Raw genomic sequence first — 16,497 nt, 5'->3', positions numbered from 1 at the left:
ACCTGGATGTCACTGAGCAGGTTATTGCTGAGCAGATGCTACTTGACCGCACTATGATGACACCTTCCTTCACTTTACTGCTGATGGAGAGTCTGCTGATGGAGCAGTTTTCTTTATGTACAGTACACACTTGGGCAACTTTCCACATTGTTGGGTAGCTGCCAGTGTTGTAACTGTACTGGAACAGCTTGGCTAAGTGGGGTGGCAAGTTCTGGAGCACCAGTCTTAAGTACTATTGCTGGAATGTTGTCAGGACCCATAGGTTTTGCAGTATCCAGTATCTCCAACCATTTCTTGATATCACATGGAGTGAATCAAATTGGCTGAACACTGGTATGGACCATCTACTCAGCACTTCTGTCTGAAAATTCCTGCAAAAGCTTCAGCTTTATCTTTTGCACTGATGTGTTGTACTTTTCCATCATTGAGGATGGGAATATTTGTGGAGCCACCCCCTTCAGTGAGTTGTTAAATCGTCCACTACCATTCACAACTGGAATCTGGCAGGCCTGCAGAGCTTTGATTTGGGATTGTTTAGCAATCAGTTGCTGCTGATGCTGTCTGACATGCAAGGAGTCCTGATTGGTGGCTTCACCAGACTGACACCTCATTTTTAGGTCTGCCTGGTGCTGCCCCTGGCATGCCTTCCTGCACTCTCCATTGAACTAGGGTTGATCCCCAGGCTTGATGGTAATGGTTGAATGGGGGATATGGCAGGCCATGATGTTACAGATTGTGCTGGACTACGATTCTGGTCTGTCGATGGCCCGCATCACCTCATGGATGCCCAGTCTTGACTAGTTAGATCTGTTTGAAGTCCCATTTAGCTCAGTGATAGTGCCACACAACACAATTGGGGTTATTCTCAATGTGAAGGTGGACTTTGTCTCCACAAAGACTATGCAGTGGTTGCTCTTATCAATACTGTCATGGACAGATACATGGACAGCTGGGGGATTGGTAAGGATGAGGTTAAGTATGTTTTTCCCTCTCGCTGGTTTCCTTACCACCTGTCATCGACCCAGTCTAGCAGCTACGTCCTTTAGGACCCGACCAGCTCAATCAGTAGTACTGCTGCAGAGCCACTCTTTGTGGTGGACATTGACAGCTACCCCCCCCCCCCCCCCAGAATATACTTAGTGCCTTTTGTCAGTCTCAGTGCCTCCTCTAAGTGTTGTTCAACAGGGAGTAGTTCTGGCTCATCAGCTGAGGGAGGACAGTGAGTGGTAACCAGCAAGAGGTTTCTTTGCACGTGTTTCACCTGAAGCCATGAGATGTCATGGGGTCTGGAGTCAATGTTGAGGACTCTTGGAGCAGCTCCTGACTGACTGTATCCCACTGTGCTACCACCTCTGCTGGCTGTGTCCTGCCAGTGGGAGAGGACATATCCCGGGATGGTAATGATGGGGTCTGGGACATTGTTAGGTATGATTCCGTTAGTGTGACTATGTCAGGCTGTTGCTAGACTCGTCTGAGACAGCTCTCCCCGTGTTGGCAGTAGCCCCCAGAGGTTAGTGAGGAGGACTTTGCAGGGTTGACAGGGCTGTTTCTGCTGTTGTTTTTTCTGGTGCCTAGATAGCTGCCAGATGATCAGTCCAGTTTCATTTCTTTGAGACTTTGTAGCATTTGGTACAACTGAGTGGCTTACAAGGCCATTTCAGAGGGGAATTGAGAGTCAACTATATTGTGCAATATTAACTGATGAGGAGAAAGTAAGGACTGCAGATGCTGGAGATCAGAGTCAAGAGTGTGGTGCTGGAAAGCATCCTTCATTCCTGATATACCCTTGAGTTTAGAAGGATGAGAGGGGATCTGATTGAGGCGTATGAGATTAAGGATTGGACGCTCTGGAGGCAGGAAGCATATTTCCGCTGATGGGTGAGTCCAGAACAAGAGGGCACAGTTTAAAAATCAGGGGTAGGCCATTTAGAACAGAGTTAAGGAGAAGCTTCCTCACCCAGAGAGTGGTGGGTGTATGGAATGCTCTGCCAAGTCTCTGGATACTTTCAAGAAAGAGATGGATAGAGCTCTTAGAGAGTGGAATCAAGGGTTATGGGGATAAGGCAGGAACAGGATACTGATTGAGGATGATAGCCATGATCATAATGAATGGTGGTGCTGGCTCGAAGGGCAGAATGGCCAACTCCTGTACCTATTGTCCATTGTCAATTCTCCTGCTCCTCAGATGCTGCCTGACCGACTGTGCATTTCCAGCAACACACTTTCAACTCTGACTATTGATAATGGCCACCCATCAGAAAAGCAGAATTCATAATGTGATCAGACACTTGGTCAGTTAATTTCCATCTCTAAACCTATCTTTTATTACATAATGCAGATTTATATTAATATATGGAGAAAACAATTTAATTTATATATGCACAAGAAAAAGACAATTGTATAAACTGTTTCTGTTCACGTTTGTTAGCGTCAACTGTGGGGAAGAGAAGGACTAAACTGCCTTCAGTTATTGGAGGGATGAGAGTGAACAGTTGGCTGGGGAGATGGGTAGTGTGCATTTGGGACTGTGGTGGCTGGACAGTGCATGGTTGAAGAGAGAGAGACAGTGTGTAATCCCTGCCCCCAGTGTTGGGGTCTCACTGCCCAGAGTGTGGGCCCTGTCCCGGGCTTGGGCACTTGTTGGGCAATGTCTGCTCCCAAACTAGTGCTGTAAAAAATCTCATTGAATTGCTGACCAGGCTTGAAGGGCCAAATAGTCCACTTCTAATAATGTTTCCTATATTTCCATATCTAGTCATGCCTGATTGTCCTACTGAGAACCCTGTTCACACTTTCTCCTTATACCCTTTGGTTCCCTTAGCCATAAGACCCATGTTTAAATGCTCCTTTTGGTCCCAATCATTTGTTGTGGCAGACAATTCTACAGACTCGCCACTCTTGGGATGAAGAAATTTCTCCTCACTTCAATTGTAAATGGCTTACCCCATTTCCTTAAACTGTGGGGCCCCTGGTTCTAGATTCTCTGGTCATTAGCCCATCGAGTTTGCACCCACTCTGAAGAGTTTACCACCCCAGCCCCACACTGTCCCTGTAATCCTGCATTTCCTGTGGCTAATTCACTAGCCTGCACATCTATGGACACTGGGCACTTTAGCATGGCCAATGTACCTAACCTGCATGTCATGGGACTATGGGTGGTAAGCCAAGCACCTGAAGGAATTGGGGAGAATGTGCAAACTCCATGTGGACAGTCACTTGAAGCTGGGATCGAACCTGGGTAGCTGACACTGTGAGGCAGCAATGCTATCCACCGCACTGCCGTGCCACCCCTTCTGATTCACAGCTTTTTGTCTCACCTGTAGGTTTGGATCCAACAAAAATAAAACAGTTTGGGCTGATTGGAGGTCACGACAGCAGTCGCAGGATTGGAGATTACAGAATGAAATACAGTTACAGTGATGTGGAAATGCTGAGGTAAGGAAGCTATATTTTTAGAAAAGTCTTTGGTTTGTTCGATCATTAGAGTGTTGTACAGACTTAACAATTTAAAGCTCAGCCTGCCCCTTCCAGAAACATTAGCTCATTCTTGACCTTTGCTCCTGTTTACCAGTTTCATTCACTGCTTTCTGGCCTACACTTCCTGTGAAACATAAAAACAAGTTTTAGAGAGTGAAGTCATTAATGTGGGACCCAGGCAGAGTTAGTCAGTGCTGGCTGGATATGAATTGGGATGTGTAGGAGCCGAGGAAGGTGTTTTTAATCAACCTAATCAGTCTGGGACAGGTGGGACTCGAACCTGGATCTACTCACCCAGAGGCTGGGACACTATCACTACACCACATGGCCCTCAATGGTATGCCTGGTATGCTGTCAGAATGCTACTTTTCAGCCAACGTTATAGACTCTTGCTATCAATGTGTCTCTCTTCAATTTGTTCATGTGATGTGTCACTGACAAGACCTGCTTTTATTTCATTGTGTCCTCACAATTGACTCCAAACCAAATGAAATCCCAGCACTGACCCTAGTGGCACACCATTTGTTGCTTCTTGCCAACCAATTTATGCCTACTCTAACATCCCATCAGCCATCCACCCCTACACCATGAGCTTTTAATTTTTCACAATAACCATTATGGTGCCCTATCAAATATTATCAGGAAATCTCAGTATGGTATATCCATCAGTTTCTCTGTGTGTCACTTCTTCAAAACAATTCTAAAAGCTTGGTCAGAAAGTTTCCCTTTCACAAAACCAATTGAGTCTGCCTGATTACCTTGAACCTCCACCATGTTTGCTGCTATAACTTCCTTAATAATAGCTTTGAACATCTTCCTAACGATAGATGTTAAGCTAACTGGCTTGTAGTTTCCTCCTTTCTGTTTCCTTCCCTTTTGAACAAAGCAGTTACATTTGCCATTTTATAATCTAATAGGACTATCCCTGAATCAAGAGTTTTGAAAACTTAAAACCAATGCATCAACTCTCTCACGAGTTGCTTTTAAGACCCTTCAGGTGAAGTTCATCAGGATCCAGACATTTGTCAGTTGCAGCTCCAACAATTTACTCAGTGTCACTTCTCTGCTGATTGTGATTTTCCTGATTCCTTTTTCCCTCCATTTCCTGATTTATCCTTCTTCTGGGATATTGCTTTCTTTTCTGTAGTGAAGGCTGAGGCCAAATGCCTTTTCAATTCATCTGAGTTCCTATTATTAATTCTCCAGTTTCAGTTTCTGTAGGACCAGTGCTCACTTTGTTAGCATTTTTATTTAAATATTTGTAGAAACTCTTACTATATATTTTATATTTCCGGCTTACTTTTGTACTCTTATTTCTGGCTCTATTAATTGTTGACTTTTTTTTTGCTGCTTTTTACATTTTGTCAAATCATTTGCCCTGGCACACCTGATGCATTATGTTTCTTCATTTATTCGAAAATATGTCTGTCCCTCAACCTAAGCTTCCCAATGCACTTCTGCCAGCTCTGCTTTCATAACCTCATTGCCATGCTTGAAATTTTAACATTAGTCTCTGACCCTCTCCTCTCTCCACCAAACTCATTATAAATTCAGTTGTTGTCTTCTCTGATGACAGAGCTATAAAGTATTTGATCAACCATTCTGCCATTTCCTTGTTCTCTATTATTGTTACAATAAGGGGCCTACATTGTCTTCATGAATCTTTTTCTTTTTACTTTTAGAATCTCTTATTGTCCACTTTTTTTGTGCCTTGCAAATTTATCCTCATTCTATTTTTCCCCTCTTAATCAACTTCTAGGTCCTTCTTTGCTAAGTTCTAAACTACTCTTAGTCCTCAGGTCTGCTACTATCTTCTAGCAATTTAAATGACTCCTTTTTGGATGTAATTGTCCTTATTTCTTCTGTTAACCATAGTTATGCCACTTTTCCTGTTATCTTTTGCCCAAAAGTAATGCAAAAGTTTTGCAATACATGCATTCATTCCTTAAACATTACTGATTACCTGTCCACTGACATGCCTTTTAATGAGGTACCTGGTCTATCATAGCCAATTGAACCCTCCTACCATCACAGTTTCCTTTACTTAGATTGAGTACTCTAGTTTTCGATTGGACGACTTCACTTAGAATTCTTCAATAGGATACAATCGGGTAACGGTCACATTTTCCTAAAGATCCTCTCACAACAAGATTGCACAAGACCAAATCTCTGATAGCCTCCCTCCACATTAGTTCTTCAACTAGCCTAAAAATATTTTATCCACTTTCTAGGAATTCATCTGCCAAAGTTTAATGCAAATATGGTTTGCCCAATCTATAGGTAGACAAAGTAAGCTTTCGCATACATGTCAAATGCCATCTCCAACCTCACCACTACTGCTTGGAGACCTATCGATGACTCCCACGAATGTTTCCAACCCCTTGTGGCTTCTTAGCTCCTCCCAAACTGATTCTCTGTCTCAATTGTCTGTGCCAACATCCTTTCTGACTATTACACTGATTTCATCTTTTCCTAACATCACTACCCTACACCCCACTCCATTTTTGCCTGTCCCTCTACCTGCAGCAGAGTAAGAATCAATTCCTGAGGCTGAAAATGTTTAGGAAAAACACAAAACATACCTTTGCCTTAATTACTTAGCTGCAGCACTCCACTGTGAGGCACGTTCAGCTACATTTGGGCAATATTTGACAGTGTGGGGCTCTAGAAAAACTGGGGACAATGAGAATTGGAAATGGGGAGACTCTTCACTGGTTGGACTCGTACCTGGTATATCTGACTGTAGTTATTGGAGGTCAGTCATCTCAGCTTGAGGGCATCTCTGCAGGAGTTCCTCAGAGCAGTATCCTAGCCCCAACCATCTTCAGTTGCTTCATCAAAGACCTTACCTCCATTGTAAATGGAAATGTTCATTGCTGATTGTACAACGTTCAATACCATTCGGAACTGGTCAGATACTGAAGCACTCCTTGTCCAAATGCAGCAAAACTGGACAATAACCAGGCTTGGGCTGAAAAGTGACAACTAACACAATGATGATCTCCAACAAGGGGCATTAACCCCACCACCTTGGGCTTTCATTAAGATTGTAATCTTTAAGTGTCACACCGTCATTTTCCTGGGGGTTACCATTGAGCATAAACTGAACTGGATCAGCCATATAACTACAGCAACAATAGCGGGTTAGAGAGGAGGTATCCTGCAACAAGTAATCCACCTCCTGACTCTGCAAAGTCTGTCCACCATCTACATGGCACAAGTGTCTTGGAATACTCTCCATTTGCCTGGATGGGTACATAGTCATAGCATGGAAACAGACCCTTTGGTCCAATCCGTCCATGCCGACCAGATATCCCAACCCAATCTAGTCCCAACTGCCAGCACCCGGCCCATATTCCTCCAAACCCTGCCTATTCATGTACCCATCCAAATGTGTCTTAAATGTTGCAATTGTGCCTACACTACATTGACTGACTGCAGCAAATCAAAAAGGCAGCTCCCTACCAACCCACCCCCGCTGGAGGGTGTTTGGGGGAAGGTAATACATACATGCATAGCTCATTTTCCCTAGTTACCATTGTACCCAGCTGTGATTACTCGTGCAATAATCAGATTCCTCTTTCTGCTTGAAGTGCTGCCAAGACAAAACCAATTATTGCAGAGCCTGAGATACACGGAGGACAGGCCCTGGATGGATTGACAGGCTTTCTGGTCTTGATGACCGATGGATTGTATAAGGCCCTGGAGGCAGCTCACGGTCCAGGACAAGCTAACCAGGTGGAGTATGTATGACCATATTACAGCTGAGAGCGCGGGAGCAGGTTACAGTTTTTGAATATAGAGGAACTGAGTGTAAGAGTGATTCACCAAGAGTTTTGATCACCACCCAGCACTCATCACCCCTGCCCACCATCCTCCCACCTCACTCAGCACAACCCTCACTCCACCCCTACCCCCTCGCACCACCCCCCACACACACATAATCCCCATCCAGCTCAAAGCTCCCTTCTGCACTCAGCACCCCGCTCTCCCCACACCACCTAGTTACCCTTCTCCCACCCCGAATTCTCCACACCCTTTCTGCTCCACTGCCCCATTCCCCTCACTCTCCAAATCTCCCTGCAATATCAAGCTCTGCTCTGCGTCCTTGTTCTTTGACCCTGCCTGTCACTGCCGGGCTCCGCCCATTGCTCTCTGTTCCCCACCCCCTCCATGTTCAGGTCCCAACCCTCATTCTCTGGCCTCGCCCCTTCCCATTCTGGCTCTGGCTCTGCCTCTCTCTCTCTGACCCGCTCCTACTTCACTCCCCCTCTCTCTGACTCACCTCCCCCTTCCTTACTGCGTGGAGTGCTATGCATCCTGTTATACTAATGAGCTGCTGCTTTGGCCCTGTGCAGGAGATTGCTGCAATGGTGGCGACAGAGTTTGCCCTGCAGAGCTCGCTGGATGCTGTGGCCCAGGCTGTGGTTGACCGGGTTCGACGGATACATCGCGACACTTTTGTCAGTAGAGGTGAAAGGTCAAAGTTCTGTGACAAACACGAGGACATGACCCTCCTGATACGAAACTTCAACTACCCTCTTGGGGAAATGAGCCAATCGTCTATGAGCCCTGCACCAGGTAGGCAACACCACATTGACAGAGCAACCCCTAAAAAACCAATAACTTTGTCTTGGCTCCGGATCCTGTGGGTGTAACACAGTGAGAGGCAGAGGCCCTGAGTTTTGGGATGCTTCTGTTGTTTAATCCTGTATGTCCTGCATAGAGCAGGAGCTAGAAAACTAAAGAACCTCAGTTCTGGGTTGGTGGGGAGGAGGGAAATGACCAAATTTATTTCTGTACATTGGATTTATGCTTCCAGTTGCTTTTTCTCTCTTCAAGAAGAGGCCGAGGGTTGGGGTCAGATAGTTATGGGTGGGTGATGTTGATGTGTGTGACACAAACTGGATGGATTCAAGGGTATTGATATTGCTGTGTGTTTGTCTCAATCTCTGAGTGGTTTATCTTCTCTTCTCCCCCCCCCCCCCCCCCAGGGGGTCGAATCTATCCAGTCTCTGTTCCCTACACCAGCACACAGGGAACGCTTGGAAAAACTAGTGTCACTCTCTCCCTAGTGATGCCATCCCAGAATCAGATGATGAATGGTAACCATAGCAACTCAACAGGAGATGAGACAACACCCACACTCACCAACAGGTAAGTGCAGCTGAGCAGGAGTTTCCACGGAGTAGGGGGGAAGGAGGGGCTTTAGCTGCGGGAGATAGGGCGTGTTGTGGCAGATGGACACCACTTGCTTTTGTAGCTGAGCTGCAGACCTATTTCTGATGTATATTGGTCCAGTCAGTGCCCTTGCTCAGGGTATCTAGCACAACCAGCTCCCCACTTTATCTAGGAGGTACTGGAGGTGAAGGTTCAGCTGTATTTATTGACAATGCTTGAAAACCATCTCCTCGTCCAGCGATCTCCCAGGCCTAACACATGACCTCGGAGAACTAGGCACACCTCTTGATGTATCATCTTAGGGAGATTAAATGGCCACATGCACCTACTCACCAGCTCAGCCAGCAGTGGGTGAGGAGCTTAGACACAGTAAGAGGGGAGATTTGGAGCAGCAAAGGAAGTTGAGAAGATGAGGGAGTTAAGAGGGCATAGAGGCAGTGAGGGTAGCAAATAGGGTTATTAGTGATTGTGTCATAACACTGTAAAAAAGAGGTCACTGGAACCACGCATAGTGGTGGGTGAGAGGCTGCTCTGTTTCTGTTCAGCGTCAGGAGCTACATGCCTTTCACACTGTTGCTCGATGCTTGAGGGTGGAGGCAGCTGGAGACCAGTTCTCCAGAAACAAAAGGAGAGGGTTAGACTGGGTGGCCATAAACAAGCTGTCTTGTCCTGGGTAGTGTTGAGCTGTTTCCATTTCATTCGAGTCATAGAGATGTACAGCATTGAAACAGACCCTTCGGTCCAACTCGTCCATGCCGACCAGATGTCCCAACCCAATCTAGTCCCACCTGCCAGCACCCGGCCCATAACCCTCCAAACCCTTCCTATTCATATACCCATCCAAATGCCTCTTAAATGTTGCAATTGTACCAGCCTCCATCACATCCTCTGGCAGCTCATTCCTTACACGTACCACCCTCTGTGTGAAAAAGTTGCCCCTTAGGTCTCTTTTATATCTTTTCCCTCTCACCCTAAACCTATGCCCTCTAGTTCTGGACTCCCCAACCCCAGGGAAAAGACTGTCTGTCTATTTATTCTATCCATGCCCCTCATAATTTTGTAAACCTCTATAAGGTCACCCCTCAGCCTCCGACGCTCCAGGGAAAACAGCCCCAGCCTGTACAGCCTCTCTCTATAGATCAAATCCTCCAACCCTGGCAACATCCTTGTAAATCTTTTCTGAACCCTTTCAAGTTTCACAGCATCTTTCCGATAGGAAGGAGACCAGAATTGCACGCAATATTCCAACAGTGGCCTAATCAATGTCCTGTACAGCCGCAACATGACCTCCCAACTCCTGTATTCAATACACTGACCAATAAAGGAAAGCATACCAAACACCACCTTCACTATCCTATCTACCTGCGACTCCACTTTCAAGGAGCTATGAACCTGCATTCCAAGGTCTCTTTGTTCAGCAACACTCCCCAGGACCTTACCATTAAGTGTATAAATTCTGCTAAGATTTGCTTTCCCAAAATGCAGCACCTCGCATTTATCTGAATTAAACTCCATCTGCCACTTCTCAGCCCATTGGTCCAGATCCTGTTGTAATCTGAGGTAACCCTCTTTGATGTCCACTACACCTCCAATTTTGATGTCATCTGCAAACTTACTAACAGTACCTCTTATGCTCGCATCCAAATCATTTATGTAAATGACAAAAAGTAGAGGGCCCAGCACCGATCCTTGTGGCACTCCACTGGTCACAGGCCTCCAGTCTGAAAAACAACCCTCCACCATCACCCTCTGTCGTCTTCCTTTGAGCCAGTTCTGTATCCAAACGGCTAGTTCTCCCTGTATTCCATTAGATCTAACCTTGCTAATCAGTCTCCCATAGGCAACCTTGTCAAACGCCTTACTGAAGTCCATATAGATCACATCTACTGCTCTGCCCTCATCAATCTTCTTTGTTACTTCTTCAAAAAACTCAATCAAGTTTGTGAGACATGATTTCCCACGCACAAAGCCATGTTGACTATCCCAAATCAGTCCTTGCCTTTCCAAATACATGTACATCCTGTCCCTCAGCATTCCCTCCAACAACTTACCCACCACCGAGGTCAGGCTCACTGGTCTATAGTTCCTTGGCTTGTCCTTACCGCCCTTCTTAAATAGTGACACCACGTTTGCCAACCTTCAGTCTTCCGGCACCTCACCTGTGACTATCGATGATACAAATATCTCAGCAAGAAGCCCAGCAATCACTTCTCTAGCATATTGAACAAAAACGGGGTTTGTTAAAGCTTCTCACCTTGCACTCGTCACTTTGCTAGAAGTACAAGAGTAAAGGGGGGGAGAAAAGCCCAATTCCGAGAGGAGAGTGCTGATTGGTTGGAAAGTGGACTTGGTTTCCTGCTGGAGAATGCTTCAGTTGGATGGTGATTGACCTTTAACTGTAAGACTTTGTTTAAATTTTAAATCAAGTTGATTGACTCTGATCCTGGAATTACCCTCAGAAATGACTCAACAAATGGCTGTCAACTATTTTGTTGAAACAAGCTGTGTGTGTGTGTCCATGTTCTTTCTATCTACAAAAATCAGGGCCCGATGTCTTAAAATGTGAAGTTTCCAGTATGTGCAAGTGCACCACCCTGAAAGCCAACAATTAACAAACCACATTACTCATTTGTATGATGGGTAGAACAACGTTTTGATAAGTCTGTGCGCAAAACAAAAACTTGGGCAGGTTTGAGAAACACTAGTTCCCATTCACAAATCAATGCTGATTATGCCCAATCAGATCATTATTTTCCAAGTTTCCATTTATTTCATCTTTTATAATCGATTTGTTCCTTAGTTTATCTCTATCTCTCCCTCCCTTTTTAAATAATGGGTTGACATTCACCATCTTCCAATGTACAGAAAACACAGTATTTTGGAAGATTTTGCATCCACCATCTCCATAGCTATGTCTTTTAAAATTCTGAAATGTAGAATATCAGGTTCCGGTGATGTACCAAACTTCAGGCTAACATTGTATCTATGTTTTTTTTAATATTTTTAAAGTTTAGTCAAGAGACAGATCTCAACAAAAACATACAATCAGAAAAGAGCCCACTCTGCTCACTATCATAGATTTTTAAAAAACAGTAAGGTTACAGTTAAAAACTAAACACTTAGCTGTTTCCTGCAGTGAGCTCTCTCACACCGGTTTCTCCAAGGTCAGCTGTGAATTTCGCTGTGTGGTTATTTTTCTGAAAACTCCAATGTCCAGAGGTACTTGAACCAAACAGCAAAGGCAGCAGCTGTGTGGATTCCCTGCTGGATCTCTCAGGAGTGTAGGTTTCTTTCTCTGTTTGAATCACTTCCCATGTGGTCACTGCCTTTATCTTCCTTCCTCCTTTTTAAAGTGCTGTTGTTTTTATTTTTTCCCCGAAGTTCTCCCAATCATAACATGTTACCAACTGTTAATCAGGAGAACTTTGATGGCCTGACTGGGCCTTTGCCAGGGGCTCATTTGGGTCATATGCTTTTATGTAGTACTTTGATATAATTGTGTGGTTTACTAGCCAATTTCAAAGGACAATTAGGAGTCAACCATGTTGCCGTAGGTCTGGAATCACATGTCAACCAAACCAGGTAAGGATAGTAGGAGTCTTGTCTAAAGGACATTAGTGAACCAGACAGGTTTTTCTTACAATCTGATTACCATTATTGTCATAACGTCTTATTCTGGATTTAATGAATTATCTGAAATTAACTTGTCCAGCGCATTGAGGTTTAATTCCCCATTGTGCACATTGCTCCTCCAGTAACTTAGCCACTGTGCTTGTACTCTCTGGGCAAGAGAAGCTTCCAAATCCTGGGTTGAACTGTAGAACCCAGATTGTTCTCCTTTGAGGAGAGAAGTCTGAGAGGTGATTTGGAAATGTCTGAAATCATGAGCAATAAAAACAGGTGCAGGAGCAGCTTTCCAAGGGAAATGGATCAATAGCTGAAGGAGGAAGATTGTTACTCCATGTAGTGAAAGGAAGTAATTAAACAGCTGTACTAAATGGCCTGAATCTCTACTCTATTGTTAGGATATTGAAGGTTCGATTCAAAGTGTAGGAAGGTAATTAATCCTGCAAAACACATATATTGATAAGCTTGTGGTTTCTTTACAGTCAAAGTCCAACTGCAACGCTGCAGTCAACCAACACACACACTCACAGCAGCAGCTCCAGCTCGGGTGATGGGCACAGCCACCTGTTTCACCGTCACCGACTCCCTCAGACCCTGCAACCTGACCAGGATGGTCGTGTTGAGCCGTATGTCGACTTTCTGGAGTTCTATCGCCTCTGGACCATGGACCACTGCGAGCAGACGGTGGCTGGAGGCCAGTAAGAGAGTGCTGAGCACTGCCTCTGGTACGGCTAGAGCTGCTGGGAGAGTCTGGGTTGCGCTTCCAGAAAAGCTCTCACCCTGAGCTCCCAGTGACGAGTCGGAGCTGAACGGCAGCTAAAGTTCCCTTGTGGTTTTGTTTCTCAAGGACATTGTTACAAACCTCTGAGAAATTCCAAGTTGGAGAATGAGTAAGTCAATCCCCTGATTGCTGACTGGTCCCCTGAACAACTGAGCGGTTGAGGGTTCTGTGTCAGTGCTGTCCTCAGAAGAGGAATCCATAATCAGCGAGTTCCTGGACCCACAGACACTGAAGCTGCAGGTGGTGCTGTATGTCAGGGAGCCCTGCCATCTTGGCACCTGAGATTTGTTCAGAAGTTTTCTGTGCGTCTTGACATAGCAGCCTTGACCTCAAACCCAGCTGAGAAGTGCTCAGCTCGATGTGCTGGCCCTCCTGTTCACTCTCAGTGCCGTTTGGGTAAGCTGCTGTCATACTGGCTGGTTCCTTACTGAGTTTGCCAGGGCCACTGGTAAGGGCACTAACATTGGACTCCGCACTCTGTGGGCAGAGGGAAAGTGTCACATCAGGGACAGACCAGCTTCAGCCATGATGCCCTCCACGTTCCATTAGGATGTCTACTGCCACCTGATGGATGTGAGCTGAAAGAGATGCACCCTTTGGCAGAGGGGGGGCTCGAGTGGGGAAAGGGTTGGTCTTGGGGCACAGGACGTGACAGTCCTGAAGGGGCACTGTTACAGAAACAGATTGGCCAGAGTTTGGTTGAGATTTTGCTCCAGAGAGAATGTGCTTCCCCCAGTCTATTCTAAATGACAATTGGGATGTTGAAATCATAGAATCCCTCCAGTGTGGCCCAACAAGTCCACACTGACCCTTAGAAGAGAATCCCAACCATATCCATTCCCCCCCCTATTAGTCTATATTTCCCATGGCCAATTCATCTGGCCTGCACATCTTTAGACTGTGGGAGGACACCGGAGCACCCGGAGGAAACCCACGCAGACACTGGGAAAACGTGCAAACTCCACACATAGTCGCCCGAGGCTGGAATCGAACCCGGGGCCCTGGCATTGTGAGGCAGCAGTGCTAACCACTGAGCCACCATGCTGCCCTTAGTTTTCCTATAGTGGGTTCAGCTTGGTTTGTAGCCTGTCTGTAACTCTGTATTTGCTGTCTGTTCTGGCTGTTATAATGGCATGTCTTCTGCTATTGCCCATTGGGCTTGAAAGGTTTATCTGTCTCTGACCTTCCCTAAGGTTTTCTGCATTTCCTGGAGTTTCTCCATATCTGCCCTTCCTCCCTCTTGAGCCAGTGCAGCTTGTGTTTTCTGTTTATCGATTCCACTGATTGATTCATTGCCAATCGCTTTACTTTGATTTTGTTCCTAGCATGTATTTATAACGTGTTTTCTGCATTTAAGGGTGTTCTTCTGTGGTTAAAAATCCTGCAATTTACCAACTTCAGTCTCCTCTTCGTGTTGACTTTTTTCATTAATCAAACTTCCTGTTCTTAGGGTTTCTTTTCCTCCAACTGCATCAATTAAACTTTAACGATCTATGAATTATTTATAAATGATCTGTACATACCCTGCACAGGCAGTCAGGTCTCCAAATAAACCAGAACTCAATCTGCGGGAGGATGATTTGATGTGTAAGCTCATTCTTAATCTGCTCTCTCCACAAAGAAACTTTGAGACACAGTTTGGAGGTGGACATTAAACTGGAGTAGACCGGCCAATGAGCAGCACAGCACCAAGCCCCTCTGGGTCATGTTCATGGAGCTGAGGGTGGCAAAGGCTCACACTTCATAGCGGCACCTTGGATCCCTTGGAATTGTGTTCGGCTTGGCAGTCACTTTAATTTATGTGGAGCTCCATTCACAGGTCCTGCTGGGGTCCTTGGGACCCAGGCAGGGGAGGGGGAGGTGTGGGGTCGCTGGGACCCGGGCGGGGGAGGGACCGGGGTCCCTGGGACCTGGGCAATTGCTGGGACCCGGATGGCTGTGAGAAAAACAGAAATTGCTGGGATTACATGGCAACCTCGATTATCCAAACGACACTGAGGGGAATATTTTGTTCAGATAATCGGATGTTCGGATAACACAGCTTACCCAAGCATCGGGACCTTAACACCTTATTTGGATAATCAGAAACTCGGGTAATTGAGGTTGTAATGTACAGTACTGAGCAGGTTGCACAGCCTCTGCAGGGAGAGGGAGTCCGTTCAGGTATCTGGTTCAGAACCCTTGGTCTGACCGGTGGGATGTTACAGATGCAATTAGTCTTGAGCAAAGGCTTGTGTGTGAGCAAGATAAAGGAAGATTCATGGTCAAGTGAATGGCAGCAGAGATAGTGACTCGTGTATTTTTACAGCACAGATGGGAAGCCACTTAGCCCATCGTCTCTGAGCCAGTCAAGAAAGATCTGACTGTGTTCTGTCCATTTTTCAGCTCTTCGTCTAAAGCTCCAGGCGCTATGGTAACATAAGTGAATATCAAAATACTGTTTTGATGCATCTGTGGTTTGAGTCATTCACATCTTCAAGCAGTGAGTTACATTACCCTGTGGGTGAGAGACATTGTCTTCAACTCTCCTCAGCCTTTTACCTCTTATTTTAGATCCATGCATACACACACAATTGTCCCCCTTCTGCAAATGGAAAAAGTGTCTTCCTATCCACACCCGATCTGTGACCCTCAGAATCTTATACACCCTTCTCCTCTCAAACTTCACTGCAGGAAGCACAACTGTCCCAGGCTATCTGACCTTTCCTCATAGCTCATGCCCTCCAGCCTAGTTTCTGACTGAACCAACCTTTCAGGCAGTGAGTTCCAGACCCCCACAGCCCTTTGAGTGAAATAAGTGTCCTCAGCTCTCCCCTTAGCTTGAACATGGAACAAGAGGAGGTCACTCTGCCCTTTGTGCTTGCTGCACCATTCAGTAAGATCATGGGAGATCTGCAATATTCTTCTATCTCTTTCATTAACTCCCCTGGTTAACACCCCCTACTAATAGAAACAAGTGTCTTCTATCCACCCTATCCAACCCCTCATAATCTTATGCATCTTGATCAGGTCCCCTCTGAATCTTCGCTGTTCCAAGGAAGACAGCCCCAGCTTATCTAGGCCCTTCAGCCGAGGCAGCATCCTGTTCAGTCTCCTCTCTGGTACAATATGGTGATCAAAACAGTGTGCAGTACACGAGTGGGGCCTAACCAGCATTTGACACAGTTCCAACATCGTGTTCCTGCTCTTGTATTCTATGCCTCGTCTAATAAAAGTAAACATTCCTTGTGCTTGTTTAACCACCTTATTTTGCTTCCAGCTGCCTTCGGGGATCTGTGGATATGCACACCAAGATCCCTTTGATCTTCAGTACTTTCCAGGGTCTTATCAGTTATAGTGCAAACCCTTGCCTTGATAGCCCTCCCCAAGTTCATTACCTCACACTTTTCTGGGTTGAATTCCATTTGCTTCTGCTCTACCCACTGACCAGC

General features: G+C 45.7%; 1 protein-coding gene across 1 annotated transcript in view; it reads left to right on the top strand.

Annotated features, from left to right (window-relative positions):
• tab1 (TGF-beta activated kinase 1/MAP3K7 binding protein 1) overlaps positions 1-16,296 on the top strand; it is a 51,416-nt gene extending 35,120 nt beyond the window's left edge. The window contains exons 7-11 of the mRNA XM_087978402.1: positions 3,324-3,435; positions 7,071-7,215; positions 7,836-8,058; positions 8,472-8,634; positions 12,768-16,296. Of these exons, the coding sequence (XP_087834528.1) occupies positions 3,324-3,435; positions 7,071-7,215; positions 7,836-8,058; positions 8,472-8,634; positions 12,768-12,987 (863 nt within the window). The 3' untranslated portion in view covers positions 12,988-16,296. The remainder of the gene's footprint in view (positions 1-3,323; positions 3,436-7,070; positions 7,216-7,835; positions 8,059-8,471; positions 8,635-12,767) is intronic.
• Positions 16,297-16,497: the final 201 nt, after the last annotated feature.

The sequence above is a fragment of the Chiloscyllium plagiosum genome, unplaced genomic scaffold (genome assembly GCF_037043375.1).
Source record: "Chiloscyllium plagiosum isolate Xiang-an unplaced genomic scaffold, Cpla_swu_hap1 HiC_scaffold_33, whole genome shotgun sequence".
NCBI lineage: Eukaryota > Metazoa > Chordata > Chondrichthyes > Orectolobiformes > Hemiscylliidae > Chiloscyllium > Chiloscyllium plagiosum.
Note: the sequence above shows the minus strand (reverse complement) of the source record. Positions and strands in the feature narration are given on the sequence as shown.